This window comes from Stereum hirsutum (genome assembly GCF_000264905.1).
Source record: "Stereum hirsutum FP-91666 SS1 unplaced genomic scaffold STEHIscaffold_16, whole genome shotgun sequence".
NCBI lineage: Eukaryota > Fungi > Basidiomycota > Agaricomycetes > Russulales > Stereaceae > Stereum > Stereum hirsutum.
Window position 1 is genome coordinate 1,306,585 of NW_006763146.1, and position 15,831 is coordinate 1,322,415.

The 15,831-nt window shown below is 53.0% G+C and overlaps 5 protein-coding genes across 5 annotated transcripts; 3 read left to right on the top strand and 2 right to left on the bottom strand.

Annotated features, from left to right (window-relative positions):
* Window positions 1-357: 357 nt before the first annotated feature.
* STEHIDRAFT_171718 (uncharacterized protein) lies at window positions 358-3,314 on the bottom strand (the record flags this gene model as incomplete). Its single annotated transcript, XM_007309023.1, has 2 exons — window positions 358-3,193; window positions 3,268-3,314. The coding sequence occupies 2 exons, from the start codon at window positions 3,312-3,314 to the stop codon at window positions 1,009-1,011; spliced, it is 2,232 nt and encodes a 743-aa protein (XP_007309085.1). The 3' UTR covers window positions 358-1,008.
* A 957-nt stretch (window positions 3,315-4,271) lies between these two features.
* On the top strand, window positions 4,272-5,302 carry STEHIDRAFT_142032 (FMN-linked oxidoreductase; the record flags this gene model as incomplete). Its single annotated transcript, XM_007309024.1, has 3 exons — window positions 4,272-4,591; window positions 4,692-4,708; window positions 4,771-5,302. 3 exons carry the CDS (start codon window positions 4,272-4,274, stop codon window positions 5,256-5,258), a joined length of 825 nt encoding a protein of 274 aa, XP_007309086.1. The 3' UTR covers window positions 5,259-5,302.
* A 1,093-nt stretch (window positions 5,303-6,395) lies between these two features.
* STEHIDRAFT_65944 (NADH oxidase) lies at window positions 6,396-7,777 on the top strand (the record flags this gene model as incomplete). The annotated part of the gene is made up of 2 exons (XM_007308707.1): window positions 6,396-6,846; window positions 6,906-7,777. The coding sequence occupies 2 exons, from the start codon at window positions 6,396-6,398 to the stop codon at window positions 7,775-7,777; spliced, it is 1,323 nt and encodes a 440-aa protein (XP_007308769.1).
* Window positions 7,778-8,113: 336 nt separating this feature from the next.
* On the bottom strand, window positions 8,114-11,025 carry STEHIDRAFT_124935 (prolyl-tRNA synthetase). Its single transcript, XM_007309025.1, has 8 exons — window positions 10,487-11,025; window positions 10,069-10,430; window positions 9,916-10,009; window positions 9,721-9,856; window positions 9,606-9,670; window positions 9,461-9,550; window positions 8,472-9,399; window positions 8,114-8,402 (listed from the first exon to the last, which is right to left on the bottom strand). The coding sequence occupies exons 1-8, from the start codon at window positions 10,812-10,814 to the stop codon at window positions 8,243-8,245; spliced, it is 2,163 nt and encodes a 720-aa protein (XP_007309087.1). The 5' UTR covers window positions 10,815-11,025; the 3' UTR covers window positions 8,114-8,242.
* Window positions 11,026-11,350: 325 nt separating this feature from the next.
* On the top strand, window positions 11,351-15,719 carry STEHIDRAFT_103705 (isoleucyl-tRNA synthetase; the record flags this gene model as incomplete). The annotated part of the gene is made up of 19 exons (XM_007309026.1): window positions 11,351-11,578; window positions 11,642-11,714; window positions 11,765-11,834; window positions 11,885-11,948; window positions 12,006-12,150; window positions 12,203-12,256; window positions 12,318-12,559; window positions 12,617-12,755; window positions 12,818-13,283; window positions 13,346-13,434; window positions 13,493-14,154; window positions 14,227-14,445; window positions 14,503-14,584; window positions 14,637-14,767; window positions 14,830-14,964; window positions 15,028-15,128; window positions 15,189-15,280; window positions 15,340-15,450; window positions 15,520-15,719. 19 exons carry the CDS (start codon window positions 11,351-11,353, stop codon window positions 15,651-15,653), a joined length of 3,237 nt encoding a protein of 1,078 aa, XP_007309088.1. The 3' UTR covers window positions 15,654-15,719.
* Window positions 15,720-15,831: the final 112 nt, after the last annotated feature.

A 15,831-nucleotide genomic window follows, 5' to 3' on the forward strand; every position in this document is an offset into this window, starting at 1 on the left:
ACCTTCCTGAGAACCCGAGTACGACTGTCCTTGGTCCTTCGTAGCCTCGAGGTGCATCATTAGCTCACTGTGATCATGATTCGCATTCTAAACAGTCTCCCGCAGAGTCCTGCTCAGGCTCACGGGCTTCAGTCTATAATTGCTCTATGTCAATAATTCCACTTCTCCTTCTCTTATTTCATTCTCGGTAAGTATGTACTGTAGCTGGCACAAGTATAGCTTACGATACAATACGATGGTAACGGCAGCCTGAGCACGGGGAGACGAGACGATGCGATATATAGTACGATACGTTATGTTTGTGTGTGAACTGCTGGGCGGATGGGTGGGACGGCGAACACGGACGAATAGCAAAAAGACAACATGTATGTACAAGCGAATGGGAATGGGGGAAGACGGGATTATTAAATAATAAAAGGAATTGTAAGGCGATACTCTACATATTTGGGGGGGTAAGCCAGTAAAAAGGTCTAGGATGGATAGGTACTTAAACAGACCGGAGGAGACCGAACAACTGGATGCATAGGGTGATGGACGGTGCGTGTATGAGTGAGTTATGGTAGAGTGTCAGACCGAGACGCGAGAAAGACAACAAGTGGCGGCGGCACAGTGAAGCGATAGGGTCACAATAGATATAGGATAGTTTGATGACCAACAAGAAGCAAGGTGAACGGAGAAGGACGCCAAACAGAACCTGCGCGGTCGCAGCCCGTCACGAAGAAAATCCCTGAAGAAAGAAATCCATAGTCCCCATGGTCAAGCACTCTTGAAAGAACGACCAACACAGGCCGACGGAAATGCCACGAGAGCATCTTCGCGCCGCGGGGTCAAACAGAGCAGCTGCCCAACTAACCTAGAAAGAGAAGACCGACATCTACGACCAGTCACCCAGACATCCTCGGAGAAAGGATAGGGCAGGCCACACCCAGCGACATCCTACCGCGACCGATGAAAGGGCCCGTATGCTCCCTGAGCCACGTCGGCAAAGGCGGTCTACCGCGCATCGCTTCATTCCGACCACCCATTCGGGAGAGCTCTCCTCGACCTCTTCGTCGAAGCCCCATCGTCTAGCACGGCGGAACTTCCCGCCAACATCGTCAAATCCCTCACACTCATATCGTCATCCTCTCCATCCCCTCTACCCCTACCCCTACTATAGCTCCTGTTTCCCCGTCCGCGAAACTTCCCACCCAGCCCCGAGCCAATGATCATCCCATTGAGGATTTCACCGTGCCCATCGATCTCCTCAGCGTCGTCCATGTCCTCGGGGAGCCAAGTTCCCATCATGTCCATGTTCCTCGGTTTACGTCCTCTCCGGAACGAAGACGCCGCCGAATGTGGATAACTTTGCGTGAGTGACGATGTCGATCGAGTGAGTGGGGTCGCCCCGGCGCGCTGATCCCTATCGAGATGTTTCCTCAGGCTCTGGATGGAATGCTGTCTTTTCGGGTCGACTAACAGCCTAGCGAGGTCGAGCTCCCCTTCCTCGCTCTCTTCGTCCGCGCTATAGTCGTCGTCGAGGTCGAAAGACGGGTGTTGCGGCCGTCCCCAAACGTCGAAGTCGTAATCCTCCACCCTGGTGCTCAAACTGGGCAACGTGTCCTTGCCTTTACGCGGACCCTTCCGCCCACCACCCGCCTTTCGACTCCCTAATAGCAACGACCTTCCTTTTGAACCACCTTTACCCCTCACAGTACCCGTTTCGTTTCCAAAACCTCTTCGTGCCAATACATCCCTGTCCACTCGAACTCTCGATGTCTCTCTCGACACAGGGGCCGAACGGCATACCACATTAGTCTTAACCACCATTCCCACGCTACTTGTCGCCTTTGCACCCATCGGATTCGCACAGTTGACCATCAACAGCGATGGTCTGGTCGTCAAGCCCGGCCTCAAGGCGGTCCCATCAACATTCGAATTCGTGATATCCTGTGGCGCCCGAGTCGTCCTCCGACCGCGAAGAGTATTCGAACGACTAGGCGCAGCCGACACATTCTGCGACTGTGGTAAAGACCTGGCTCCTCCTCTCGGCCCATGACGCGCAGGCGCAGACTTCGTCGACACCGAGGACCTTGACCTTTCCAATCCCGCCCCGCCGCCACCGCCCGAGGCACCCGAAGGGCCACCGATGTGTGATCCCGGCGCACCGAGGATCGCTCGCGCTACGACTTCGAGCCAGGAGGGGGGCATGGGTGGTCGGCCGTCGTCGCTCTCGAAGCCGGGGTCGCTGGTTCGCTGCGAGCGCTGCGCGTGCGTGAATGCGGCTGTGGAGTGCTGTGGCGTCAATTTTCGCCGGGGGATGTTCGGCGTTGAGGCCATGTGGCGGAGGTAGTTGCGCGCAGCGGAGGCTTGGGTGTAGGTCTGCATGTGCGAAGGCAGTGAGGGTTGGGGGCGGACGGGATTGTGATGGGGGACGTCATTTGATAATTGGGAGAAGGAGAATTGGTGTTTCGGGATGGGGTGGTGGTGTGAATGATGATTGTGATGAAACGAATTGGAGTGGGCGGGTACGGTGCGGTGGCCTACACGGGACGAGGGTCTTGATGAAGCGGCGGACGAATAACCGGAAGGGGCGGGAGTGGGCGACGGGGACCGGGGAATTGTGGATACGGGTCGTCGAATGGTTTCCTGGCTATTTGATGAAGGAAAACTTTGGCGAAGAGGTGAGGAGAGTGTTAGCTTGCGCGTTATTGGGGAACCCGTCAAAGGAGGTAGCCGCTCTTTTGCCGAAGTCTGCGTTGGTGTGGGCATGACATCGTCGTCGTCTTCACTTCCCTCGCCATCCTTGCCCTCGTGCACTTGTCCCTGACCTGTGGTAACGAGTCCGGTAAGAAATCCTACAACAGCACCAACACCACCTCTTGTCTTTGAAGTATCCTCTCGGCCTTTCCCTTTCTTCCCTGAACCCTCATTATCAAAACGGTCTGTCTCTGGCGTGAACACTCTCGTCTCCTTGTAACCTGCTTCCTTCAAGAGATCCTCCAATCGTTCATAAGTCTTTGACGTGCCTCTGCGATGAAGGGGAACACGGTTGGGGTCGCGATTGAGATGATTTGGATAGCGAGTACGACCGCGGGGAGTGACAGGTGCTTGTACGTGCCGGACCGGAGAGTGTGAAGGTGAAGATTTTGTTTGAGAGCGAGATTGGGATGTCGAGGTGGATGGAGGAGATGCGGCTGATGAAGAGAGCACGCTGGGAGGCGATATTGACGCAGAACCCGAAGGCGAAGCGTTTTGTGGCTGCTAAAAGGACATGCAAGCCCGTACATGGTGAGGTTCAGTGGTAAATGGAGGGCATGGCTTGGACGTACCATTGCTAATTATAAGTCTACGAGTGAAGATGTATGTTGAACAAAGGCAAGGAAAGAGCAGAGAAAGAAGCTCTAGAGGGTGATCAATGTCGAGACTGAAGCGGTGTGTCAGGTCTGTGTCAATGAGTACGCGAAATTAATGCGAAGATTGTGTCGCGTGGACTGTTCAAGACGGCCGGTGGGGGTCGTGTGGCGAATGGGCTAGTGGTCGTCAACGAGAGGTGCAGCATAAGTATGAGCGACGGCGACAGGCAGCGTGCATGATGGCCCAATGTTGCCCGTTTTTCGAGCGCAGATCGCCCCAAACCCTGGGAATTCACTGCCATTTGAGGACGCCTGCTGACGTAGTGTGGCGGAACAGTTTTTGCCATTTGCTTCCGACCTCGTCCGACCATTCAGCTTCCTGCTTCAACCTCCTAATCTCTCGCCGCGCGGCTTCCTTGCGGCTTGTTCTGCCATAAGTGCTTCCGTTTCCTCTGGTTCGAAACTATCGGCAATGCCTGCACTCGAGCTATCGGACATATCCTCTCTTCTCCAACAACAGATGTGGGTCGAGACTGCTGACCCATGGGATGCTTACCGCACTCACCCAAGTCGAAGCGCCAATGTTATCTCCCCGGCGGACCCCTGCATTAAACTTTAGTTACATACTCTCGTTCTTGCTCACTGCTAGCGCCCATGCTGTCTTGGCAGAGGATCGTCGTCACTGGAAATATGGGCTACTCTGTCCAACCCTGCTGATCAACGTGGGGACAAATCCTCAGTTCCCCGTTCATGAATCCGACGGAATAGGCCTGTATTTTGTCTGTCTGGGTGAACTTTGTTGCTAGGGGGAGAGCTTCTTTCAAACAGTCCTGAGCACGGCTATAAAGACAGGTCTTGTGCGACTGTGCAACCCATACTCGCAGCGTACTGACACCTACTCCTCACCCTGCACTCTTCATCCTCAATTGACTAGAAATGTCGTCTCGTTATCAATCTACAGATGTTGACCCTTCTCCTCTGGGCAAACCCCTCCACTTCGCATTTTCGAACCGCACCGTCCCCAACCGCTTCCTCAAAGGCGCCATGGCCGAGAACCTATCGTCCTGGTCTCCCACAGACATCCCATCTCGTGGCGTTCCATCCGCCAACCTCGTCAACGTCTACCGCCGCTGGGGCCAGGGCGGCGTCGGTCTCCTCATCACCGGCAATATCATGACGGACTACGTCCATTTCGAATCAAAAGGGAACCCTGTGATCGCTAGGGATGCAGTTTTTGAAGGGGAGAGGTTTGAGAGGTTAGACGGCGGGGAGGGAGGGAAGTCTTGTGCTCGGTCAGATTAGCCATGCAGGGAGGCAGGTCAGCGATGCGATCAATAAACATCCGACTTCTGCTAGCGACGTTCAACTCAAAGGTATGCTTACATAGCACCTGTACTTACTCTCAGTGAATGGAACTAACGAATACGCCATATAGTTTCTTTTGGCACCACCAGTTTTGCTAAACCCCGCGCTGCGACTCTCGAGGATATTCGCGAAATCACAAAAGCATTCACCCATGCCGCAGTTTACCTCGAAAAGGCCGGTTTCGACGGTATCCAACTCCACGGCGCACACGGCTTTCTCCTTGCCCAGTTCCTCTCCAAGACGACCAACCTCCGTACAGATGCTTATGGCGGCTCTCTGACCAACCGTGCCCGCCTCATCGTCGAGATCGCACAATCCATACGTCGCGCGACGTCTCCTTCATTCATCCTCGGCATCAAGATCAACAGTCAAGAGTGGCAGGATGGGGAAGGGAGAGGAGCCGGTGGATTTTGGAGTGCAGGCGAATGTGGATGGGTTTTTGAGGGATGTTGGGGATTAAACGCAGCGATTGGCAGAGGACAAGGAGGGGAAAGAGTATGGGTATTTCGATCTGACGGCTGTTGGAGCGTGAGATTCTGTATAGGAGTGTGCGACTGATAGTACCAGTGAGTGCAGACATTAAATTCGATAGCGTGTGGAATGTATGCAACTTGAAGTGGCGTTCCTCTCTATCCATACAGTTTTCGGGCATTGGATTTGACCAGCGACGGTGACTGCAAACATTTACCTTGACCAAAAGATCATTAACTGTTCTGACACAGTAGCATTGAACGCGATCAGCAAAAACATACAACGCAAAACGAAGAGTTAAGATTAAGTATTCAGACAAGTAGGGGGATTGTGGCGCGGCAAATGCCGTCGGGCATTGAATGCGTTCTCCGACTCGGAGGCGGTGACCAAGTTCGAGTTCGAAGGATCAATCATCACTCCTCCAACACTTTAATTCCCAGCGTACAGTTCTTTCTGCAGAAGGCTCTGCGTCGCTTGTTGCGTGGGATACTATCCGAGGATCACTTTTTGCCCACCACGTACCGCAAAATCTGGCTCGTATCGTGCACGAATATTTGGCCGCCCTCCTTAGCACGGTGAGGTTCAAGCCTCTTGGTCCGTATCATCCAGCTGGCTGGCCTCACTATCAGTGCACTGCTCGTTCAAGAATTATGTTTTGATTACAACCGCAAGATAAAGGACATTCTCGAGTGACGGTAACTCTGCCAAGCTTGCTGGATGAAAAATTCTTACTAATCTCTCACCGCACCTATTTTAGGCTGCAGATCAGTATGTATCCAAAAAAAAAAAAGTACATGGCGCGTTCCAGGAAGCGGCCTGACCTTGGTCGCTCAGTCTCGCTGATAGAGCCTTGGATGAGTAAGGTTCCTGCTTCATTTGGCCAAAGATTCACCGTCAGGTTCGAATATCTTGTTTAGTTTTGTTTGATACTGTGGCTGCTTTGCAAGCTGGACTGGGAGAGGCCTTGTTTTGCTCAACGTACAAAGCAAAACGTTGATGAGTGATGTATGGGTTGCTCAGCAATGCTGAATGATCAATGCCTTCTCTTCTTTTGAGAGCGAGATTATTGCTTCTTTATACTAGCAGCATGAGGCGACGGTATAAAAGCGAGCCTCGTTCAGGTCTGCAAGGCATCAGTTGCAGCTCACACTCGCAGCATACTAACCTCTGTCTCTTACATCTACTCCCTATTACACGTTCACCACATACATCTCGCTCGAAAGAATGTCTTCTCGTTATCAATCAGCCGACGTCGACCCCTCCCCTCTAGGCCAACCTCTCCACTTCGCCTTCTCAAATCGTACCGTGCCCAATCGCTTCCTCAAAGGCGCTATGGCAGAGAACTTGTCATCTTGGTCCCCAACAGACCGTCCCTCTCGTGGTGTGCCAACAGACGAGGTCGTCAATGTCTATCGTCGTTGGGGAGAAGGAGGAATCGGTTTGATCGTCACTGGCAACATTATGACGGACTACGAGCACTTTGAAGCCAAGGGAAACCCTGTTATCGCCAAGGATGCACCGTTCGAGGGTGAGAGGTTTGAGAGGTTCAAGGAGATCGCGAGAGAGGCGAAGAGGGAGGGAAGTGTGGTGGTTGCGCAACTTGGTCATCCTGGGAGACAAGTCAAAGATAATGTCACCAAAGATCCTATGTCCGCCAGTGACGTTCAACTCAAAAGTACGCGGATATCTTCTTGCTACTAGATATCCAGCAGGAAACTGATCCCCGTTATATAGTTGAGGGTCCTCCTGGCGCAATCGCTTTTGCGAAGCCTCGTGCCGCCACCCTCCAGGACATTCGCGGCATCACCGAAGCATTCACTCATGCCGCAGTATACCTTGAAAAGGCCGGTTTCGACGGTATCCAACTCCACGGCGCACACGGCTTTCTGCTCGCCCAATTCCTCTCCAAGACGACCAACCTCCGTACCGATGCTTACGGCGGCTCCCTAACCAACCGTGCCCGCCTCATCGTCGAAATCGCACAATCCATACGTCGCGCGACATCTCCTTCGTTCATACTCGGCATCAAGATCAACAGCCAAGAGTGGCAGGCGGATGGGTTCCAGGCGGAAGAGGCCGCAGAGCTCGTACGCATCCTGGAAGAGAGCACGTTCGATTTCGTAGAGCTATCCGGTGGCACGTTTGCAGCGTCTGGGTTCCACCACAGGCGGGAAAGCACGAAGGAGAGGGAGGCGTTCTTCTTAGAGTTTGCGGAGAAGATCGTGCCGGGGTTGACGAAGACGAGGGCGTACGTTACGGGTGGGTTCAAGACCGTCGGTGCGATGGTTCACGCGCTGGATATTGTGGATGGGGTTGGTCTTGGTCGTCCGTTGACCCAGGAGCCGACGTTGTGTAAGGATATTTTGGAGCGGAAGGTTAGGGCAGTCATCGAACAAAAGCTCGATCCGAACGACTTCGGGACCACGCTTGCCGCCGCTGGAGTGCAGATCAGGCAGTTGGGGAAGGGCGAAGAGCCGGCGGACTTCTCCGTCCAGGCGAATGTGGATGGGTTCCTAAAGGGTCTCCCCGAGTGGACGCAGAGATTCGCTGACGATAAGGAGGGGAAAGAGTACGGTTACTTTGATTTGACCGCTGTCGCAGCGTAGACTCCGTATTTTTTTATTGGAGCGTGTTAGTATAGATTTCTCGTTCTAGCCTGTAGACATTCACCTAGAGCTGCATCGTGAAGTGTGACCGATTGAGCCAAAGTAGCACGCGAATACCTCTGACGAAGCACGTCCATGAGCGCCACTAGCTTCGAGCCTTTTACTTAGCAGGAGTCCGCTGCTTTCATCCGGAGATGAAATCAAAAGCAATGTCGTTGGGACAAGCACAGCAACGCTGACAATGCCAACAAGAGACTCGCCCAGTTTAGTCAAGCTTCAACTCGTTCTGCCTGCCAGTCACAGTCATCTGAGGAAAAACACACGGATACAATGATAATTGATGTATCCGTGGCGGCTACCACCTCGTGCAATCAAGCAGTCATACATTTGTCATTCTGGACTTCTAGCTAACGACAACCCCGGCAAGAAACAACGGAAACAGAGCGGCGACGGGAGAACAAACCTCTAGTACGAGCGACCGAAGAGGGTCCACCGTTTAGCATCTGAACCGCAAGCAGGGCACTTCGTCTTGCCAGGCTCGATAGGAGTCCAGCGGCTCTGGTCGAAGGGGATGGCGAGAGACTTGGCTCCGGCGGAAGGAGCGCGCTCGTCCTGGGGCTCGGCACTGATACCACGAGAAATGCAGAGGTCAGTACCCATGGATTGAAGGAGGAAAGAAACTGAAGGGACTTACGCCCGTCCGCTACGCTCTTTGATGTCGTCCTCGCAGGCCTCAACTTCACACCACGGGATCGCGACGACACACTTGTCATCAAGCGTAGGAACGACGTCCTCCCACTTGGTCACCTCCTTCACCCTGCTCTGATAGATATCCCTCGCCTTCTCGAACATCTCCTTCTGGATCGTCTCCAAAAGCTCGGGGACGCTCTTCTCAAGGCCCTCCAACTGCAACGGCGCCTTAGCGCCCGTATCTCTCCGCACGCCCAATGTCTGCTTCTTCGACAGATCCTGCGGTCCGATCTCGAGACGAAGTGGCACGCCCTTCTGTTCCCACTCGTTGAACTTCCAGCCAGGAGTGTATCCGTCCCTCAGATCGGCCTTGGCGCGGACGCCGGCGGCTTTGAGCTGCTTGACGAGCTCGGCGCACTTGTCGTTGATCGTCTTACGTTGGTCGTCCGACGTCTTGCCGGTAATACCGCAAGGAACGACGACGACCTGGACGCTCGCCACCCGGGGAGGCAACACCAATCCCTGGTTATCACCATGCACCATGACCATCACGCCGATCGTCCTCGTCGAAAGACCCCAACTGTTCTGCCACACATAGCTCTTCCCCGCGCCCGTCGGGTCATTCGGGTCCTCGACGAAGATGTTGAACATCTCCGGACGGGAGAAGTTTTGGCCGAGACAGTGCGAGGTGGCGGCTTGGATGCCACGGCCGGAGGTGGGGATGAAGCCTTCGATGGTCGTGGTGTAGAGACCGCCTGCGAATTTTTCTTTTTCGGATTTGACACCGGTGATGACGGGCACTGCGAGGAGCTCTTCGTAGACGCGACGGTAGAGGTCGAGGATTTCGAGGACTTCGGCGTCGGCTTCGGCTTTGGTGAAGTGCGCGGTGTGACCCTCTTGCCAGAGGAACTCGCGGGTACGGAGGAAGGGCTCTGTGATAGTGTGTCAATATGAGGTAGGACTAGATGAATAGAGACACAAAAAAGGGCGCACGGGGGTTCTTGAATTCCCAGCGGACAACGCTGTTCCATTGGTTCAATTTGAGGGGGAGATCACGGTGGCTCTTAATCCACTTTGCGTAGTCTGCAATCGTATGAGTGATATGCATAAGGTTGAAAAATTGATCCTTAGTACTTACAAGGGTACATAGCAGTTTCTGACGTCGGACGGATGGCGATAGGTTCTTCCAGTTCTGATTGGCCACTGCAACCCGATGAGAGAGATTCGATGTTTATGAGCAGAAAAGGACGTACGCTCGTGTGACCCAAGCGACTTCCGGAGAGAAACCCTCGATATGGTCCTTCTCCCGCTCGAGGACGCGCTGTGACACGAACATGGGGAAGTAGGAGTTTTCGACGCCCATTTCCTTGATCTTCACATTGAACCATTCTGCATTGACGCTTTAGAACGGACTCGTTGAGAAGGTGGCATTTGGCCCAGCAACGTACCTTGGATGCACTCCCAGATGCTGTAGGACCAGGGCTTGAGGATATAGCATCCGCTGACGCTATAGTAATCCAACATGTCTGCCTTCAACAGGACCTGATTTCGCGGCATGGGTTTAGGGCATGTTCATCACACGGGAGGATTAACAAACATACGTTGGTATACCACGTAGCGAAATCAACTTCCTTCTTCACACCAATAGCCACCTGAATGGCACCCTCGATCTTTGCATCCTCCTTCTCGACCTTCTTCTTTTCAGGCTTGGTGGTGGCGGGGAGGGCAGAGGATCCGTCGGCAGTAGCATCAGCTTTGAGGGCGACAAAATCGACTTCGTGGATCTTGGACGTGTCCGTTTCGAGTTTGCGGAGGTAGGAGAGAAGCTCTGAAGCGGAGAGGAAGGTGGTGATGTTTGAAGAGAGAGCGCGGACAGCGATTGGGGCAGTGGTGTCGATCAGAGATGTATCGAGCACTGTGGTCACTTTTGGAAAGTTTTCTGTAGTAAGAGCGAGGGGAGAGACTGTACGGGAGCAGTCAAAATCGGGATCGGGCCAAGAGCAAGATAGAGTGGCGCACGAGAGTTTTTATCGGCAGAAAAGAACTCTTGAAGGAGGTCCTCCGAGGCAAGACGGAGCTCTTTCAGATTGAGCTTCTTGCCCAGAGCACCCGAGCTCGTCTCTGTCTCATCTTTCGCGATGACGACCACTGGGACGGGGGTTGCGTTCTTCGCTGTCTTAGGCTTGAAGACGAGCACCTTGACGAGCTGGAAGCCTTTCGGAGCGTCGGAGGCCTGGATGACCTCCCTCCAGGCTGCCGGGGTGGTTGCCTCTGTGTGCGATATAGAGGTGATCGTAGTCACTTGGAGGGACTCGAGACGTTTTGTGAGCGCTGCGACTTCGGCCATGGTGGGCAAAGAGAGATGAAGGTAGCGGGCAAAGGAGGGATGAGGCAAGGATAGAGCTGACTCGACGCGTCTGGCTGTTATCAGATGTGGGAACGAGCGTCGACCAAGAACGATGGTTCGGGACGCAATGCGGATAGCATGGCGGCCTGCCAGCATTCGGACGGCCCAAGTTTTGTGCGCCTTCGACGCTGCGGAACGACGTTGGCTCGAGTGGCCGTTCGTTTCTTAGAGCTCGTTTATTGTGTACGTATTTTATCTCTTCCGGCGCGCGACGTGTTTCTAGGCGCGTCGCTACCGAGAACGGGCCAGTGAGGTATACAAATATTCTGAACTCTGCATGTCGATGTACTGCCTATTACGATGGATATTTTCTGCAATTCGCAACTAATGTTGTCGGCAGTGAGTGAGAGGGAAGGTCATATGTCTTGGGCCACACCTCCGACGCCACACACTACAATTTAACACTCCATCACGTGGTAAACGCGACTGCAAGCCTTAGCCGCCGTCGCGTCTTCATCGACCGCGACGTTGAGCCCATGCAACGCGTTGTGGGCCACAGGGCCGCCCTACCCCGTTGTCATATCAAGAAACGTTCTTTCACCACTTCCCGCACTCTTTTAGATCACTCAAAGGCGAAGCAGGATAATAAAGCTTTCTCGAAGACTTTACTTTTACCCAAGACCTCCTTCCCGCTATGGCCCAACGTAGCGCAGACGGAGCAATCTTTGAAGGACAAGACTTGTGGTAGCCTATATCTCTGGCAGGTTGGTGCTTGCTCCCGACTGTTTTGCGTAGATAGGAGCTAACGTACGTCTGTCCGGAGCTAGCGCGAAAACGCACAGGGGCCTTCGTTCGTCCTGCACGATGGGCCGCCGTATGCAAACGGGCATCTGCACATGGGTACATGTCGCAAATGTTATTGACATGACATAGATCTGACGCTCTACCAGGTCATGCGCTCAATAAGGTTCTCAAGGATATTATCAATCGGTATCACCTCTCACTAGGCCACAAAGTCCAGTACGTGCACTCCCCGGGTCGGTGCGATGTGCAGGTGTTGACCTCCGTAGTTATGTCCCAGGATGGGATTGTCACGGGCTTCCCATAGAGAATAAGACGCTTCATGATCTCGGAGTGCGTACACTTTTCCTCATTTTTCCTGTTTGCTGTGCTCAACCATGCGTGCGCCAGAAAGATTCGCAGAGCCTGCCGCCGACTACCATCCGCGATGCTGCAAGGAAGACAGCCGAGGCAGAAATTGAGAGGCAGAAAGGAGAATTTCAGGCTCTAGGTATAATGGCTGATTGGAGCACCGAGAACACGTATCGTACTCTGGGTACGTCCTATCGGTCTTATTTCTACCTTGCAGTACTGACTGGTTGTTGAAGACCATGACTACGAAATTCGGCAATTACGAGTGTTTCAGAAGATGGTTGAAAAAGGTATGCTCAATTGTTATCACTTCTTCCGGCAATCCATAAAATATTTCATTCGTTGGACCAGGCTTGATTTACCGGCACTATCGACCCGTGCACTACTCTCCGTCCTCTCGCTCTGCCCTCGCAGAGGCGGAGTTAGAATACCAAGACGACCACGTCTCTCACTCCGTATATGTTGCCTTCAAGGTTGACATTCAGGCTCCGGGTCTGAACACCACTCTCCGAAACTTGCTCGCTAGCCAGGGTCTGGAAGATGTGCGGTTATTGGTGTGGACCACTACGCCTTGGACGTTGACCGCCAACATGGTGATTATCTTGCCGTGGGATTGACTCTAAACAATGGTGTGCTAATCTAAAGTTCAGGGAATAGCTGTTCATCCAGAGATGAAGTATCTCGTGGTTAGGCAAAACGATTCGAGCGGCCTACTTGTCCTTGCCGCTGAGCGCCTGTCTGCTCTGCACGATGTCATTGGAGACGTCGACGTCCTAGCAGAAGTCAAAGGTACTCAGCTCTCATACTCTTTAGTGACATGTATATTGAATGCAAATGCGTCCGTCTCTCAGGTTCAGAGCTGGTCGACACCCGCTACCATCCTATCTTCGACTCTCTACGCTCAAAACCATCGTCCGTGTCGGAGGAAAACTCCAAGGGAACATTAAGAATCCTCCCCTCGGGCCATGTAACACCCGACTCTGGTACCGGGCTCGTTCATTGTGCGCCCGCTCACGGCGCAGAAGACTACTCCCTCTTCCACTCCCTCGGTCTCCTCTCCGCATCATCTCCCGCCTCGACCATGGTATGCCATGTCGGCCCGTTGGGTACCTATACGTCTGCTGTTAAGGACGTTGTGGGTGAGGTAGCGGGACAGAGGTTGGTGGGCAAGGCGGTATTGAGTGACGGTGGAAAGGAGATCGTGCAGGTATTGGAGGAGATGGGAGAGCGTGGGAATGGGAAGGTGTTGGTGAAGAGACAGAGAATCAAACATCGATACCCGTATGATTGGAAGACTAAGGAACCTATCATCGTCACGTTGGTATTTGAAGTCTGGCACGATATTAGCCTTGCTGACCTCCGCTCTTTTACACCTCCAGCGCCACCTCTCAATGGTTCGCCAATTTGGACACCATCAAAGAGGATGCACTCCAGGCACTGCGACAAGTCAACTTCTTCCCCTCCGTCTGTATGTCCCTTCCCTTCCTTACGCCTTGTAACCCGAAACTTAAATTATCCCATCTCAGCGCGCAACCGCCTCGATTCCTTCATCGACTCTCGTTCCGAATGGTGTATCTCTCGTCAACGCGTCTGGGGCGTCCCCATCCCCTCCCTCCATCACGTCCCAATACTCGACTCCCCACAATCTCTCCACTCCGCAAATCATGAAGGAACGGCTCACCTAACTCCCGCCACCCTCTCACACATCCTGAATATTTTGGATAAGAAGGGCGTAGCATACTGGTGGGAGGGCCCCGCGGAGGAGTTCGTGCCTCCGGAATTGAAGGCTGAGATGGAAGTGAAATCGAAATCAGAATCAGAAGAGGGAGTGAAGTGGGAATGGAAGAAGGGTATGGACACGATGGATGTCTGGTTTGATAGTGGGAGCTCGTGGAGTATGTTGGAGGAGAGGGATATAGAAGGGAGGCCGAGGGCAGACGTATGCTTGGAGGGATCGGATCAGCACAGGGGATGGTTCCAGAGCTTGCTGTTGACGTCTCTGGGGGCGGACGAGCAGGCTGGGAGTGCATCGACGAAGGCTGGCGAGGGGAAGGCGGCGGTAAGGGATGTGAAGGCGCCGTATGGGACATTGATCACGCATGGGATGGTGTTGGATCAGAAAGGCAAGAAGATGAGCAAGTCTTTGGGGAATATTATCAGCCCCATGACGGTCATCTATGGTGGAAAGGTATGCTTTGATGCTCTTTTCCCCTTTTTTTACCCTGCCTGGTTGCTGAATAGGCTCAATATGATGTTGCAGGATAAGAAGAGAGAACCGGCCTACGGCGCGGACGTCCTCCGATTGTGGTCGGCCACTGTCGAATATTGGCGTGATATGCCCCTCGGTCAAACCATTCTCAGCCAGAGTGCCGAGTCACTCAGGAAGATCCGTAATTCCGCAAGATTTGCGTTGGGGAATATCGGGAACAGAGAGGCCAGAGAGCGACATGTAGCGGTAGATGTAAAGGATATGGGTCTAGTGAGCTTTTATGAGCTAGTTGAATCATTGATCTAATTTGGCTGATTCGTGCGGTAGGCCGAGAAATATGTCATGCATGAGCTGTATAAACTAGAGAGGACGGCGCTGGATGGCTACGCAACGTACAATTTTGCCAAAGGTGCGTGCATATTCCTTTTCTTTGGACATACGTGCTGACACTCCCCTGATAGTCGTCAATAGCTTGTCGAACTTCGCCAACATCACACTGTCTGCGCTCTACTTTGACATCACCAAGGACTGCCTGTATGCCGACAGTACGGAGAGTCTCGAGCGGAGGAGGATCGTTACTGTTCTTCAGCATGTATGATACGTTCTCTTATAATCATCTGTGCTACTGACCGATCTGCCCTGGGCTTCATATAGATCCTAAATACAACGACGCATGTCATGGCACCTATCATTCCTCATCTCGCAGAAGAGATCCATCACGCGTATGAGAATGAAGGGCAAGATCTTTCCGCCGGATCATCTGTATTCATGAAGAAATGGGAACCTCTGGTCCGTCTCCCGAGGTCATACGTTGCCAGCTTTGCTCATTCTTAACCGTACACCCTATTCCAGTCGCCGGAGTGGGAGAATCAGACTGTGGAGCAAGAAATGACCGAGCTATTACGGGTCCGCGGCGCTGTGTTGGCACTGCTTGAAAAAGCTCGCGGCGACAAGTACGTTGAACCGGCCAGCACACTGATCATTGTACTCATTGTTCTCTTCGTCAAACGTAGAATATTAAAGTCCTCGTTAGAGGCCGAGGTGGACCTTATCCTACCTGAGGACACAGCAAATTCTTCCCTGGTCGATTTGCTACAGCGCGAAGGTATACATCAGATGCTCTATTTGTTTTTTGGCCCGGCTGATCCTCTGTACCCCGCACAGAGTCCTTCTTGAAGACTCTTTTCATAACTTCCGACGCCTCTATCGTCGATGAAGGCTCACTAGGTGTATCTTCACCAAAATGGGTCTATATGGACTCCATATCACTACCGGGTGAGCCCCGACCTGTTTCGTTTTGAACTTATACGAAATCATCACTCTGACAATATGCACCGCGAACAGGCTCGTCCGAGGAGCTAGGTATTCGCGTGCGACCTGCGTCTGGGGAGAAGTGTCCTAGATGTTGGACATTCACCCGCCCGGAAAAGGAAGAGCTGTGCTCAAGATGCGAGGGTGCTGTTCGGCATAGATCATAGTCCATGAGGGGACGTAGAAGACGTGGTAATTTATGATATATATACTGTTGACTAATAGGAATCGCACCCCTTCTCAGACTCTGCACGGTGAATTCCTGAGTGCAGCGTACAATGTCCCCGAAGCCCGTCCCGTCGTCCGACTCTCAGCACTTTGACCAGGGCGGGGATGACTTATATT

Coding starts and splice junctions, on each gene's coding strand:
- STEHIDRAFT_124935 (XM_007309025.1), bottom strand. CDS start 10,814: ATGGCCGAAGTCGCAGCGCTCACAAAACGTCTCGAGTCCCTCCAAGTG. Junction 10,431..10,486: donor TTCTGCCGATAAAAACTCTC/GTGCGCCACTCT, acceptor GCTCCCGTACAG/TCTCTCCCCTCGCTCTTACT. Junction 9,671..9,720: donor GTCGCTTGGGTCACACGAGC/GTACGTCCTTTT, acceptor ATCGGGTTGCAG/TGGCCAATCAGAACTGGAAG.